Source organism: Nannospalax galili, unplaced genomic scaffold (genome assembly GCF_000622305.1).
Source record: "Nannospalax galili isolate Female #2095 unplaced genomic scaffold, S.galili_v1.0 scaffold1184, whole genome shotgun sequence".
NCBI lineage: Eukaryota > Metazoa > Chordata > Mammalia > Rodentia > Spalacidae > Nannospalax > Nannospalax galili.
The window spans coordinates 1,096,746-1,112,912 of NW_008351624.1; the positions used below are offsets into that span (position 1 = coordinate 1,096,746).

The 16,167-nt window shown below is 36.7% G+C and overlaps 1 protein-coding gene across 1 annotated transcript in view; it reads right to left on the reverse strand.

Moving 5' to 3' along the window:
* Positions 1-16,167, reverse strand: part of Senp7 (SUMO specific peptidase 7) — a gene marked incomplete at its 5' end in the record, with an annotated part of 101,898 nt that overhangs the window by 37,435 nt on the left and 48,296 nt on the right. Inside the window, 2 exon segments of the mRNA XM_008848487.2 lie at positions 4,113-4,292; positions 10,812-10,845. Coding sequence (XP_008846709.1) covers positions 4,113-4,292; positions 10,812-10,845 — 214 coding nt within the window.

Below are 16,167 nucleotides of genomic sequence, written 5' to 3' on the forward strand. Positions count from 1 at the left end.
TGTTTTAAACCCACCATTTCAACAGTGGTCTCAAAAAATAGTATCACCCATCCATATGACTGTAAACAGCTCTTTGTAACACTTCCTTCATGTTTTAAACCCACCATTTCAACAGTGGTCTCAAAAAATAGTATCACCCATCCATATGACTGTAAACAGCTCTTTGTAATTCACACAATTTCTTGTTATCTAATTATAAAATTTCCCATTGCAAGTAATTAGAGAAGGAAATGATTGATTTTAAAGGCAAAACTTTAACTCACTACTTATCACCTAGAACATGAAAGAAAGGTGGGAGAAGGTAAAGAGATCAACTCTTACCAATTTTGATTACCTAATTCTAAACCAGACATTGGTAAGCTGAAAACTAAGCAAAGTTGGTATTTCAAGATGCATATATGTAGATATATGGTGCTATGGGAACACAAAGAAAAGCACTCAACTCTGTCTTAGAAGACTGATACATAAGTAAGCTGAACTTATCAGAAACATGAGAAACATACATATAGTATATCTAATTTTGCTACTAATTGATTCTGTCATTATTGATAGTGAAATAATGGCAAAAAAGAAAAGAAAACCTTCATAAGAAAATTAACAAAGGATAACAGAACTTTCTCTAAAACAGATCACATTTTAGGTCATAAAATAAGTCTTAACAAATAAAAAAGAATTAAAATAAATTCTTATATCTAATTGGATAATAAGATGAATAAAACTAGAAATCAATAATAAGAGAAACTAAAGAAACAAAACAAATACTTGAAGATTGAACACTCTTGAATGACTGGGTCACTGAAGAAATCAGGCAAGGAGGAAATTTTATAAATCCTAGAATCAAATGAAATGAAAACACAACTTATCAAAACTATCAGAATATAGCAAAAACAGTTCTAAGAGGAGAGTTTACAGTTGTGAGTTACTACATTTAAAAAAAATCAGAGCTGGAGAGATGGCTCAGCAGCTAAGAATTCTTGCTGCTCTTGCAGAGAACCCCAGCACCCACATGGTAGCTCACAACCATCTGTAAATTCAGTTTCTGGGTATCCGATGCCCTCTACTGGATTCTGTGGGGACTGCAAACACATGATGCATGTACATGTAGGTAAAACACTCATACACATAAAATAAAAATAAATAAAATCATTTGGGCAGGAGACCCTATCTCAAAACAAACAAAATCAGAGAGATCTCAAATAAATAATTTAGTGGTGCACCTTTAGTCCCAGCACTTGGGAGGCAGGGGCAGGTGGATCTCTGTGAGTTCAAGGCTAGCCTTGGTCTACCTAGTGAGTCCGAGGCCAGCTAGGGCTACAGGGATACCCTGTCTCAAAAAGACCAAATAAGGGGCTGGAGAGATGGCTCAGCGGTTAAGAACACTGGTTGTTCTTGCAGAAGACCAGGGTTTGAATCCTAGCACCCACATGGCAGCTAACAACTGTCCATAACTCCAGTTCCAGGGGAATCCTCTTCTGATCTCCATGGGCACTGCATGTCACAGGTGCACTTACCTACATGCAGGCAATATGCATATACACATAAAATAAAAATAATAAATAAAAAAATTTTTTAAAGACCAAATAAATAAATAAATTCTTGAACATGGTAGCACACGCCTTTAATCCCAGTATTCATGATGGAGAGATAGATGAATCTCTGTGAGATCAAGGCCAGCCTGGTCTATATAGCAAGTTCCAGGCCAGCTAGGGGTACAAGGGGACCCTATCTCAAAACAAAAAAAAAAATCAGAGAGATCTCAAAAACAAAAAATTTACCGGCACACCTCAAGATCTTAGGACAACATGAACAAGCCAAACTTAAAGGCAGTAGATGAAAAGAAATAACAAGCAGGGCAGAAATGAATTAAATGGAAAGTAAAAGTATAATACAAAGAATCAGTGAAACAAAGAGTTGGTTCTTTGAAAAAATAAGGATTGAGTAAAGAAAGATTCTAGCCACCAACTTGGTGGCCTTGAGTTCTATCCCAGGACTCACATGGTAGAAGAACAGAACTGACTCTCAAAAGTTGTTCTCTGACCTCCACACAAGCACTGTGGTACATGTACATGCATACTCACATACACACATGCACACTCTCACACACATTTTAAAACACATTAAGAAAGATCAACAATCCTTAAACTAATAAAAACAAAAAGATGGCATTAATTAACAAAATTAGAGATGAACAGAGGACATTACAACTGATATCAATGAAATCTGAAGAATCATCAGGGAATATTTTGAAAACATATTCTAAAATCTTGGAACATCTAGAGGAAATGGATAAATTCCTAGATACATATAACCTATCAAAGCTAATTCAATAAGATATAATATAAATAGCTTAAACAGACCTATCATAAGCAACAAGGTTGAAACGGCAAGAAAGAGTACCCCAACCAAAAAAGCTCAGGACCATTCAGATTCACTACTCTTTTTTTCCAGATCATTAAAAAATAGCTAACAGGGCTGGAGCGATGGCTCAGTTGTTAAAAGCACTTTCGGCTCTTCCAGAGGACTCAAGTTCAGTTGCCAGCACCATGCAGGGCAGCTCACAACTGCCTGTAACTCCAGATCCAGAGTACCTGACGTTTTCTTCTGGCCTCCACAAAGGGGCATCAAAGAGCACACAAGAGGCATACACACTCTCTCTCACACATATGTGGGCAAACACATACACACGCATAGTAAATAAATAAATATAAAAATAAATCTTTAAAAATAGCTAATTTCACTGTTCCTCAAACAATTCCACATAAAAGAAAGGGAGAAGGAACACTACTGAACTCATTGGGCAAAGGTAGCATTACCTAGATTCCAAAACCGAATAAAGACACAACACAAAAGAAAACTATATATACCAATTTCCCTGATGAACAGACATAAAATTTCTCAATCAATGCAAGGATGGTTCAACATATATAAATTCATAACTGTAGTAAAAGCACACAAAATTAATGACAGAAATCACAGTATCATCTCAACAGAAGCAGAAAAGGCTTTTGACAAAAATTTCAACATCCTTTCACAATGCTTTCACGCAAAAAAGCACTGAAGAAATTAGTAATAAAAGGAACATATCACAATATAATAAAGGTTATATACAACAAACAAATAGCCAAATTACACTAAATGGAGGGAAAAACTTAGAGCATTCCTCTAAACTCAGAAATGAGGCAAGGGTGCCCACTTTCTTCATTCTTAATCAGTATAGTGCTTGCTCTTAGCTACAGTAAAAGAGCAAGAGAAAGAAATAAAAGTGATAACCGGTTGTGGTGGCGCATGCCTTTAGTCCCAGCATTTGGGAGGCAGAGGCAGGAGGATCCCTGTGCGTTCAAGGACAGCCTGGTCTACATAGCAAGTTCCAGGCCAACTGAGACACAGGGAGACCCTGTCTCAAAAAGACAAAAAAAAGAGAAAGAAATGAAATGAAATAAAAGTGATATCAATAGGAAAGGAAGAAGTCAAATAAATTATCTTCATTAGCAGATGACATAAATAGTCCACCAAAAAAAATCTTAGATTTGATAAACTATCATCAAATGAGCAGCATACAAAATCAACACATGAAAATCAGTAACTTTACTGTACACCAATTACATACTTATCATACATACATAACATGAGAGCAGAGGGGGACTATCTGGAGGAAGAAGGGGACCTGTGAGGGGGAAAGGAGGGATAGGAAAGAGGGTACACATATGAGCAAAGTACTTTATATATGAAAATGTCATAATAAAACAATGGTTTATATACTAAAAAAAACTAATCAAGAAAAGAGAGGTAACCAAAGATATTAACTAAAAGGCATTTTTAAGAATACAGAAATGTTTTTATCTTCAAGGCAAACAACACTTAAGATGTATTTAAAGGTACCCTTTTAATTTTAGAGATAATTTTTCATAACTGAATAAAATTACCAGGTAAATCATATGTATGAATAAGTAAAATAATTTATCTTATATAATATTAGGGGATAACATTTTTAATTTAATGAGATTAATTTCAACCCAATGAAATAATTACAGCCTACTAAATTATGTTAGAAGAAAATTACTTATGGGACTTCTCAGGTTATCCTAAAATTTAGAAATTATGTTTATACTCACATTGTTGGCTTAACATAGGATTTTCTAATTGGGTCTGAATCTCTTGAAGATAATTTGCAGAGACCCAGAGGAAAAGGATAGCATGGTTCCTTTCACTGTGATCCTCATCCTTACTTTTCCATAACCCAAACCTCTTTAAATGTATGGTGTCCACTGACAACGAAATTTCATTCAGGGACACTGAAATAAATAAAAGAAAAAAAATGTAAAAAGTAATTAACTTAGGAATTCAGCATCTCTGATACTTTTTGATACAATGTATTTTTCTAAAAGATTTATGTACAGAACATTTCAGAAATGTATTTCCAATACCTGTAACTAAACTTAACCTAAATATACCAAATACTACTATTAGAGTAAATATAGACTGCAAATTAGAAGGGCAAAATAATTATTAAATGATAACTAAATTTTGTCTCTTATTTTATGATTTTGGTTAATCCACAGAAGGAAATTTTGAAGCTAAATTTCTACAGCATAAAAATTTGCAAAGAAGCTGGGCCTGGTGGTTCACACCTTTAATCCTAGCACTCCAGAGGCAGGGGCAGCCTGGTCTACATAGTGAGTTCCAGGCCAGCTGAGGCTACAGGAAGACCCTGTCTGAAAAAGACAAAAAAAAATTTTTTTTTGAAGAGCTTTCTCACTAAGATCTTTGGTACCAGCAAAAATAAAAAATAAAAATAAAATTTGAAAAACAGTTGGGGGGCTGGAGAGAAGGCTCAGCAATTAAGAGCACTACATGCTCTTGCAGAGGACCCAGGTTCTATTCCTAGCACCAACATGGTGGCTAACAACTGTTCATAACTACAGTTCCAGGGGATTCCATACCTTCTTCTGACCTCTGTGGGCACTGCACAACACAGGTGCACATGCAGGCAATATACTCATGCACAGAAATAAAATTAATTAATAATAAAATTAATAAAATATTTTTAAAAATAAAAAGATGGGGCAGAGACCATCACTGTAGAAAATGAAACACAGCATAACCTTAAAATGAAATATTTTTAATTGTAATCTCTTGGTCAATACTAGGAATCAATATTCCAAATGTTATCACAGACCAATTTCTGTCATATTTCCTTTCCTAAAATACCTGCATTTCACTATAAAGGCAAGTCACTCTCTTAAGAGTCTCCTAACAGCTGATCCATCTCTCCAGCTTCTCTCATAAGTCTCTAGAACGAGACAAGGTTCTGAATGGTCTAAAGATACTATTCTTCCAGTTTTTAGTTCTCAAAACCTCTAAGTATCACTCTAACTTAAGACCACAGAAACCTAGTTTTAAAAAACAAAACAAAACAACAAAACAAACAAACAAACAAACAAAAAACCTAAAAAAGTTGAGCATGGTGGCACCCATCTCTGACCTCAGCATTCAGGAGACAGAGCAGCCCCATCTCTATGAGATTGAGGCCAGCCTGGTCTATGTAGCAAGTTCCAGGCCAGCTGTGGATACAGGGAAACTCTGCCTCAAAAAAAAAAAAAAAAAAAAAAAAAAAAACACTAAACAACAAAAAAGGAACCCTAAAGGATATTCGGTCCAACTTTAAGAAAACAAGCAGCTGAATCAGGAAAATAACTATTGAACCAATATAGGTGCGTATCTGAAATGGTATTCCTTGTTAGTATCTCTTCACCTTACTGCTCCAAGCATAGTCCTCAGCCCAGGACCCTGGCAACAGGTAGAACTTGATTAGAACTGTGGAGGATCAGCCCTCATCATAGATGTCAGGTTAGCAGCCCCTCATCAGGTGATTATGAACATTAAAATTTGAAAATGATTTTATAATGAGCATTCAAATACTTAACCATTCACCTTTCTGTTCCGGCCAACATTTTATACTACATATCCTAACTCTTCCATTCCAAAAACTGACAACAAAGGCACTCAAATTTAAAAGAAAGGACCTAGAACTTGCTAAATAGTCCAGGCTACCCTCAATCTCACAGAGATGGGCCTGTTCTGTCTCCTGAGTGCTGGGGTCAGAGGTGGGTACCACCATGCTCAAGATCTGTCCAAAATACTGCTAAGCATTTCTTCCTTATGAAGTTCACAATCCCACATCTCCTTCCATTATTTCTTCTTCAGTAACAAAGCCTTATTTATTTAGGGAAGGAAAATACCCAGCTTTGAAAAATTATTCTTCTTCGGTGTGTGGTCATACAAAATGTTAAGTACAAAAGGTTAAGTGGTCTATGTATTCAAGAAGGCTCCTTAAAAGGGTGAGTGAGAGACAGCATGCACCATTTTACACCATTTTTCCAGTCCTCTTGCTTTTCGTCTGAAATATTAACATGATGTGGAGTATGGAGTAGAAGCAGCCAAGTTGCCCATAAAACAATCTTTTTTAAAAGATTTATTTTCATTTTTATTTATGTGTATGTGTGTATGTATATTAATGTATGTCATGTGTGGGACCCACAGAGGCCAGAAGGGAGTGTCAGATCCCCTGGAGCTGGAGTTACAGGCAGTTGTGAGCTTCCCAACATCAGTGCTAGAAATTGAACTCAGGTCCTTTGGAAGAGCAGTAAGAACGGTTAACCTCTGAGCCATCTCTCCAGCCCCCCATGGGACAATCTTGAGAATAAAAATCATGTATCAAGAATGAAAGAGTAGAAAAATAAAAGAATATGGATCTCTGATAACTAAGGAAATACATTATCAGTTCAGCCTACCTCTGGAATTCTTCTATTTGTACCAAAAATAATTCTTTATCTTTATTTTTTTTATTTTACTTAAGCCAAGAAAATTAGTAGCAAATATAAGTACGAATAAATCAACTCATTTATTCAGCTGCATGGAAAAAGAGTAAATATTGAGACCCATGAAAACCTTTTATATTTACCCTTTGTGTGTACATGTTTGTGGGGGAAAAGGACAAGTTTGTGCATGTACATACATAGAAGCCAGATAGCAACCTCTGGTTCCTCATGCACTGTCTACCTTGGTTGGTTGGTTGGTGGACAAAGTCTTTTACTGGCCTAGAGCTTGCCAAATAGGCTGGGCTGGCTGGCAAATGAGTCTCAGACATCTATCTGTCTTCCTATCTTGAGCACTGGGATAACACATACCACCTCACCTGACTTTTTTTTTTTTCCTAACTTAGGTTCTGAGGACTGAACTCAGTCTTCATGCTTACAAAGGAAGTTCTTTACCAACTGAGCTATCTCCCCAGTTCCTGTAAGCCTTGTTTCAAAAAGGGAATTTTTTTCCTATTAAAAAAATAGCACAGACAGCATTTAGAAAATAGACTAATATCTTTCCATTATAAAGTTATAACCTTGTTACTATTGATAAAAGTATTTTTCTATGCTTTATAATTAAAACTTTCACTTTAAAAAACCAGTAAGATGGAGCTGGAGAGATTGCTCAGTGGTTAAGAGCACTGACTGTTCCTGCAGAAGACCTGGGTTCAAATCCCAGCACCCACATGATGGCTAACAACCATCTGTAACTCCAGTTCCAGAGGATCCGATGCCTTCTTCTGTCCTTCATGGGACACAGGTGCACTTACACATATGAAGGCATAACATTCATACATATAAAGTAAAAATAAATAAATGAGTAAATAAATAACTAAAACTTGTAAGATTTGCCAGGTGTGGTGGCACACGCCTTTAATCCCAGTACTCAGGAGGCAGAGACAGGCAGATGTCTATGACTTCAAGGCCAGCCTGGTCTACATAGTGAGTTCTAGGCCAGCTGGGGCTACAAGGAGACCCTGTCTCAAAAAAGGCAAGAAAGATGAAATAAAGAAAGAAAGAAAGAGAGAGAGAGAGAGAGAGAGAGAGAGAGAGGAGGGATGGAGGGACAGACAGAGGGATGGAGGGAGGGAGGGAGGGAGGGAGGGAGGGAGGGAGGGAGGAACACTGGGATTACAGATGGGTGCCACCACATACAGCTTTTACACAGGTTCTAGGGATTGAACTCATGTCATTAGACTTGCACAGGCAAGCACTTTTACCCACTGAGCCATCTCCCCAACCCAAGTGTCTTATTTTTTTAAATATTCAGTTGTACAGAGTTTAGGATAGAGACTACAAACAAAAATATAAAAGAGAATGTTGGGGCTGGAGAAAGTAGCTCAGTGGTTAAGAGTAACTACTGCTCTTGCAGAGGACCCACGTTTGATTCCCAGAACCCACATGGCAGTTAAAAACCATCCATAATTCCAATTCCAGGGGAATCCAATGCCTTCTGACCTCCACAGGCACCTCACGACATGGGTGCACTGACATACAAGCAAGCAATACACTCATAGACATAAAATTTTTTAAATAATAATTTTTTTAAAGATGTTGAGCCCAGCCTGATGGTGCACTCCGTTAATCTCAGCACTTGGGAGGCAGAAGCTGATAGGCCTCTGTGAGTTCCATGCCAGTCAAGGTCACACAGTGAGACCTTGTCTAAAAAAAATACAAATGACAGCTGGGTGTGGTGGTGCACACCTTTACTCCCAGCACTCAGGAGATACTCTGTGAGTTCAAGGGCAGCCTGGTCTACATAGTGAGTTCCAGAGTACCTGGGGCTACAGGGAGACCCTGTCTCAAAAAGACAGAAGAAGGAGGAGGAGGAGGAGGAGGAGGAGGGAAGGGTATACAAGGAACCTAGGGGATAAAGGGAAAGAAAGAAGAGGAGAGGAAGAAGAATATTGAAAGTAAAATAAATTGGGAAGAAAGCTACTATATCATTTTAAATAAATTATAACACAAATAGAATTATTAGATATAAAAACAGAGATTGGTAAATGGCCCATTTCACTGGAAAATACAGATTTAATTTCATATGCAACTAACAACCTTATCCATGAAATAAAGCAAAAATTGACTTTGAGAGAAAATTGAGAAATTTTACCACTATAGTAAGAGATTATAGTATTATCTTCCTGGGTATTTGATAAAGAAAGCAGACTTACCCCACAACCCTAAATCAGGACTCTAGAAAATTTAAATCCTTGATTTAAACATCATCTGTTGAAATTTAACAAGCTTGATCCAGTTAAATATATTTGATCTGTCACCAGACAGACATCAACTAAATCACTGTAAAAAATGAAATGCTTGCCCATCAAATCAGTTTGAGCCAATTTCAGAAGTTTGATATCGTTAGGCCCTTACAATATCAATTCAACTAAAAGCAACTGTTGGATGTTCTTGGCCATAAGTCTATCTCCTGGTGCCTGGTCAACCTACACAGCATTATACCTTTAAAGAAAACTAACTTTCCCTCTCCCAGAATCTATCAATTGCCAATATTTCTCAGTTAGAGCTGAAGCTTCTTGCCCACCTCCCATATCAACGCTAAGTTTTTATGTGGCTTGGGTCTGCACAGGGCTTGTGCATGCTTCACAAGTGCTATGGGTTCAAATGTGTAACTGCCCTGTTGTGTCCAAAAACACAATTTCCTTGTATTCATCCACCACCACTGGTTCTTAAAACCTTCTACTTCCCCTTCCACATGATCCTTGAGAGTATTTGGGTGAACTCAGATTTGATAGCCCTTTAAAAAACAAACAAACAAAAACCAATATAGGACATGAAGTCGGAGGGCGGGATGGAGATGGGAGAAGGGACCAGAATATAATCAGAATACACTGCATGAAATTCTCAAAGAATCAATAAAAATATATATTTTAAATTATTGACAAAATTTTAAAAGAAAACCATGTAGAAATTAAGAAAACTTCTAAATAAATCGTGATTGAAAGAAAAAAAGTGGGCTAGAAAAGATATAAAAGCAATACTGGAAAAGATGTAAATATTAACTGTGAACATCTAAAATTTTTTTTGATACTTATATCACAGGAACTGGAGAAGTGCTTGGGTACTCAGATCTTTAGCTATTTATTATAACACTACACTTTCTGAAATTACTGTTTTCTTCTAAAGCCAAGTGTCTCAAATACTTAATATCACACTATTTCTTAATGTATCAGTGTTTTCTAAAAAGGACTATTAATATATTATTTATGCCTTATATGTTCTTACTATTTAAGTGGTAATCTAATCATTACATTGGTTATCATAGCAGTTTTTGATCTGAAAATGCAGGAGCTAAAGAGCCCAAGATACTTAGACCAGCTCTTCAGTGTTACAACAGTACTTCTGTTACCTAGTCACATCTAAGTGTTATTCCCACATACATTTTCTCCCCTGCTCTTTCTATAGTTTCACTCTCTAAAGAGATTATTCCCTGACTATTAGTTTTGGTCACTATTCTGGAAGGATTTTGTTGGGGAAAGGATGAAAACAATGGTTTGCATTTAAGTTCTAGGTATATTTTCCAGTCTGCTTTACTCAGATAAGATAGGGTATAAATAATCTAAGTGTTTGTACAAAAACATACTATATTGGTTTGTGTGCTTCTTTCCTTATAGTTCCTATCTTCGTCCATTTACACGTACACCAAAAATATTCATATTGTCAACACATTATTCTACTAACCCTGAGAAATCACCACGAGTACTTTATTGTTATTTGATTTAGTCATTAAAATGCTATGTTTTTTCAGTACATTTTAAATCGTTCAGGACTTCTAAAACATGTGACGGTGAAACACATTATTAATCTACCTTCACTTTGCTTATTTTCTGTACTGAAAATACAGACAACTTGTAAAGAATTTCAGAATTTTTGCTAATGAATTACTTTATTCAAAACTACAGTGAAGAGATGTCATAAGAGAAGATGGCTTACCTTGAAATGGGATTTTAATATACTTTGTTGTGAACTAAAGAAAAAATAAGAAATAAAAATGAGTTATTACTCAAAATATATTATGATTCTTTTTTTACTTTTGTATGAAGTCTGCACTAAAAGTACTTAGGAATAAACCAAAGAAATATTTGTTAGTTTTAGAGCTGTTTAAGAGTATTACACAAGTAACTTAATTCTTAAAATACTCATTTATAAAAACTGATACAAATTTTTCAAAAGTATATTCTGAAATTTTAAGAAATGAGACAATGCCCAGGAGAAATGCCAGAAGCCCTCACAAGGAACTGTCTCCAAAGCTGATGATTATTCTCTTAGACATGAACTTATATCAGCCAAACTCAGTGACTACTGATCAAACTAAAGTGCCTTGTAGCCCCTGCTGGCCTGGAACTTGCTATGTAGACCAGGTTGGCCTCAATCTCACAGACATCTACCTGCCTCCTGAGCCCTGGGATTAAAGGTTTATACCACCATGTTTTCCTGTATTGTTCATAATGAGACATTAAAATTGGTAAAAGACTTAACTTGCACCCCCTCCCCCAGTAAACATTCTGTCTTCGTAAAAATACACGGCTAGGCAAGGTGGCACATGCCTTTAATCCCAGCACTTGGGAGGCAGAGGCTGGCAGATCTCTGTGAGTTCAAGGCCAGCTTGGTCTACATACTGAGTTCCAGGACATCTGGGGCTACAGGGAGACCCTGTCTCAAAAAGACCAAAAAAAAATAAATAACTACCAACTGAATTCAAAAGATTGTTTTAATTACATGAAATTACATACAGAATGGCTACAAAATCTCATTTCAGAACAGTGATGCACCTGTCAAAAGGATAACATAAGGGCTGGAGAGATGGCTCAGCAATTAAAGAGTACTTGCTGCTCTTGAAGAGGACCTCAGTTCAGTTCCCAGCACACAGCAACTCATTATCGTCCATAACTCCAGTTCTAGGGGCTCCAACGCCTTCTATTGGCCTCTAAGGGCACTAGGCATGCATGTGGTGCAAATACATATATACAGTCACTCATATATAAACATAAATTTTTTAAATCTTCTAAAGAGAGGATTAACATACATTAAGTCCCCAAGACAAAAGACCCCTCTCCTGAATGACTTTTGGATGAGCATCACCAACTATTTTATATCTAACAACCATTTTCTTTGTTCTATTTTAGGAATTCTCTCCTAATTAAGGCTCTTGATTTTTCTGTTCCTTCTACCTCAATAAATTTTCTTTGTATATCTTTTATGCATATCTACTGATCTTATATATAAGACAAAATCTCACATGAACCATCAAAAACAGATTTGTGTTTTGACATTGTTTTTCAATTACTGACAAATAAGTGTATCTATTTCCTTATTCTTTGGTTCAGATTCTCTATGATCAGTACATTTATGAAACTGGTGACTATATCAGAGGTATGATTTGTAAGCACAAGAAAAAAACTGAAGTCAACTTGGCATATGAGCTCTAAACAAGTAGCAAGCAGTGTTCTATGAAAATGAGTTAATTTTACTCTGTTTATTTTCCTAATTTTTAAAAATTATTTGTTTAATAACCATATAATTAGAAGAAGCATTTCATTACAATGGCGTTGACATATTCAATAACAACTTCCAGAGCTAGGATGCATCTCTTTCAAAATTGGTTGCAAATTTTTAGGTTTTTACAGTTGAATTAATACAGTTATAAAATATTGTACTCTGTATAAACCCTAAAATACAGAAAACTAAATGAGGTTTTAAACTTTAAAAAAGATTTCCATTTCATTATTAAAATATGCAGTTTCATACAGAAAAAATTCATTTTTAATACAATTGACACTAAGATGCACATGCATTTCTAATCTCTATGTATCTGATTATTACCTGATTATTACTAGTCATAGTCAGTTTCTTTCTGAGCTCCTTGGCATCTCCGCATGGATATAAAGTCATCAGGTAGATTTCAATGGTAATGTTTTATCACATCTACTAATTATTAAGGAGCAAAATTTTATGCTTTGAAGAATTTATTTATTTATTTATACACCCACTTCCCAGGTAGCACACCCCATAGCCTCCCTCCCCCCACTAGAGCCCTTATATGCTGATATACCTGCTACTGTCTGCTGTGTTGGCACCCCCAGCCACTCCCCACTACTTCTCCTTCTGGTGAATCTAGTCAGCCTATCTAGAGGCCTTTGTTTTAGGAGTGTCAGCTGTTCTTCAACAGCGGTAATCAGTTGTCAATATTCCTTTAGATAAGATTGGGGTCTGCTGTTCATTTTCCAAGTTCTATGCTGGGTTACTATCTGGGAATCTCTTTGGTCACCCTGGCCAACAACTCAAAAGAAGGTATAGCCTGTCTGGCATTGTTGCTTGTTATGTAGACTTTAGCTATGCATATGGACTCTTATGAAATTATATTGGCCCCTTTAATCTTTGGTTATACTTTCCTTTTGGGTGTTTAAGGCCATACAGTTGGTCGAGATAAACCGACTTATTTTTACTCTTAAGGCCATTTGAGGATCTGTTCCTCAGAGGTCAAATGGGCTTGGGAGGAGCACCGGCTCCTTTCTTTTACCAGTTCCACCTCTGTGAAGATAAGTCAAAGGTCCTGCTCAACCATGGTTGGCTTCGCTTGGAAGCATGGAGGAAATGATTCCTCTGTGTTGACCCTCCTCTTTACAGACTGGACATTGGTTCAAGTCCATCTGGTGGGGTCTTCTTGGCCTCCTTGATCAAGAGGACAGGTGACCCACCACAATTACAGGATATTTTGAGAGATGCTCATAGTCCCCTGGAACTAGTCGACCTAGGAGGGCAAGGAGCAAAAACTGTCCTTTATGTCCCTCTGACCAAATTATTGTAGACCTCAAAGTATGTCTGTTAAACACCCAAGAAGGTTAGTTCCACCAGTCTGGTATTTTTAATTACAGTGTGTCATGTAGATAAATCTTTGGCAAAGGCCAGTTGTTCTCAGATAAAACTTACCTAGACATATATTTCTTGATCTGCTATGTATAATTTCTCAGTAGGTTGTAGGAGAAATATGGTTCTCTCTGGTTTTCAAAACTAGCTAGGCATTATTTATCTCTTGCATTGTCTCACCCCTCCATCATGGTTTTCCCACTTAAGGTGCCCCCATTTCCCCCCTTTCTCCCTTACTAATACCCTTCTCTTATAGTTGTACCTCTCCTGATCTCCTTCTTTCCCTTTATCCCCTAGGTTCCTAGTATACCCTTCCCTCCCCTGTCCCTTAAACTAACCTAATTCTTATCCATATCTCCCTTGTTAAGGCCTGTTTCCTACTAGTCTTCTCTTTCAGGTTATTTCCTCTCCTTTACCTCCCTGTTTTCCTTTCCATTATCCTGGTTCCTGTAGTTAGTCTGGTTTCATACTTATCAGAGTCTGGTTCTAGGATCCACATAAGAAGGAGAACATATGTCAATTTTTTTTCTGAGTCTGTGTTACTTCACTCAGTATAACAGTTTCTAGTACCAAACACATACCTGCAAATTTCATGGTTTCATCTTTCTTTACTGCTGAGTAAAACTCCATCATATAAATGAACCATATTTTCATTATCCACTCATCAATTGAGGGACACCTAGGTTGCTTCCATCTCTTAGCTATTGTGAAAAGAGCAGCAACAAACATGGATGTACAAGTGTCTCTGCAATAGCATGAGTTCTTTGGGTATATGCCAAGGAGTGATATAACTGGGTCAAATGGTGGGTTCATTTGTAGTTTTTTAAGAGTTCTCCACACTGCTTTCCATAGGGGTTGAACCAGTTTGCAGCTCCACCTGCAGTGGATGAGTGTTCCCCTTTCCCCACATCCTCTCCAACATTTGGTATCATTTGTTTTCTTAATCTTAGACAGTCTGACTGGAGTAAGGTGAAATCTTAAAGTGGTCTTAATTTGCATTTCCATAATTATTAGTGATGTTGAACATCTTTGAAGATGTTTCATAGCCATCTTAACTTCATCATTTGAGAACTCTCTATTCAGCTCCTTAGCCCATCTCTTAATTGGGTGGCTTCTTGTCTTGGTTCTGTTTTTCGAGTTTGTTATAAATTCTGGATATCAAACTTCTGTTGGATGTATCGCTGGTGAAGATTTTCTCCCATTCTGTGGGTTTTCTGTTTGCTTCCTTGGTTGTCTCCTTTGATGTATAGAAGCTTTTTAGTTTAATGAGGTCCCATTTGTTAATTCTTGCCCTTGTTTCCTGAGCAATTGATGTCCGGTTTAGAAAATCCTTTCCTACACCTATATCTTGTAGGTTTTTCCCAACGTTTTCTTCTAATAGTTTCAGAGTTTCAGGCTTTACATCAAGGTCTATGAGCCATTTGGAATTAACTTTTGTGTAGGATGAAAGATAAGGGTTTAGTTTCATTCTTCTACAAGTGGAGATCCAGTTTTGCCTGCACCATTTGCTGAACATGCTGTCTTTCCTCCAGTTAATGTTCTTGGCCCCTTTGTCAAATACCAGGTGGCTGAAATTGCATTTACTCATATTTGGGTCTTCAATTTTGTTCCATTGGTCTATGGGTCTATTTTGTGCCAGTACCATGTTGTTTTTATGACTATAGCTCTGTAATACAGCTTGAAATCTAGTATAGTAATCCCCGCAGCACTGCTCTTAGTACTCAGGGTTGTTTTGGCTATCCAAGGTGTTTTGTGCCTCCATGTGACTCAGGATAGTTTTTTTTTTTCCAATTCTGTGAAAAATGTCATGGGGATTTTGATTGGAATTGTGTTGAATCTATAAATGACTTTTGGTAGGATGGTCATTTTCACAATATTAATCCTTCCAATCCATGAGCATGGGCGTTCCTTCCATCTTCTGATGTCTTCCTCAATTTTTTTCTTTAAAGATTTAAATTTTTCATTGTAGAGCTCTTTAATGTCTTTGGTCAGGTTTATTCTGAGATTTTTTTTTTGCAGCTATTGCAAAAGGGAGTGTTTCCACAGTCCAATTCCCTCTAGGACTTTGAATATAAATGCATGCTATTGAATTTTGTCAAAGGCCTCTGCATCTATTGAGATGACTATATGGTTCTTGTCTTTGAGTTCATTTATATGATTTATGATGTTTATTGACTTACGTATATTGAACCATCCCTGCATCTATGTGATAAAGCCGACTTGATCATGGTGGATGATCTTATTGATGTGTGTCTATATGCTGTTTACAAGTATCTTGATGAAAATTTTTGCATCTATGTCCATAAACGATATGGGTCTATAGTTTTCTTTTATGGTTGTATCTTTACCTGGCTTTGGTATGAGAGTGATGCTGGCTTCATAGAAGGAATTTGGAAGTTTTCCCTCCATTTCTATTTTTTTG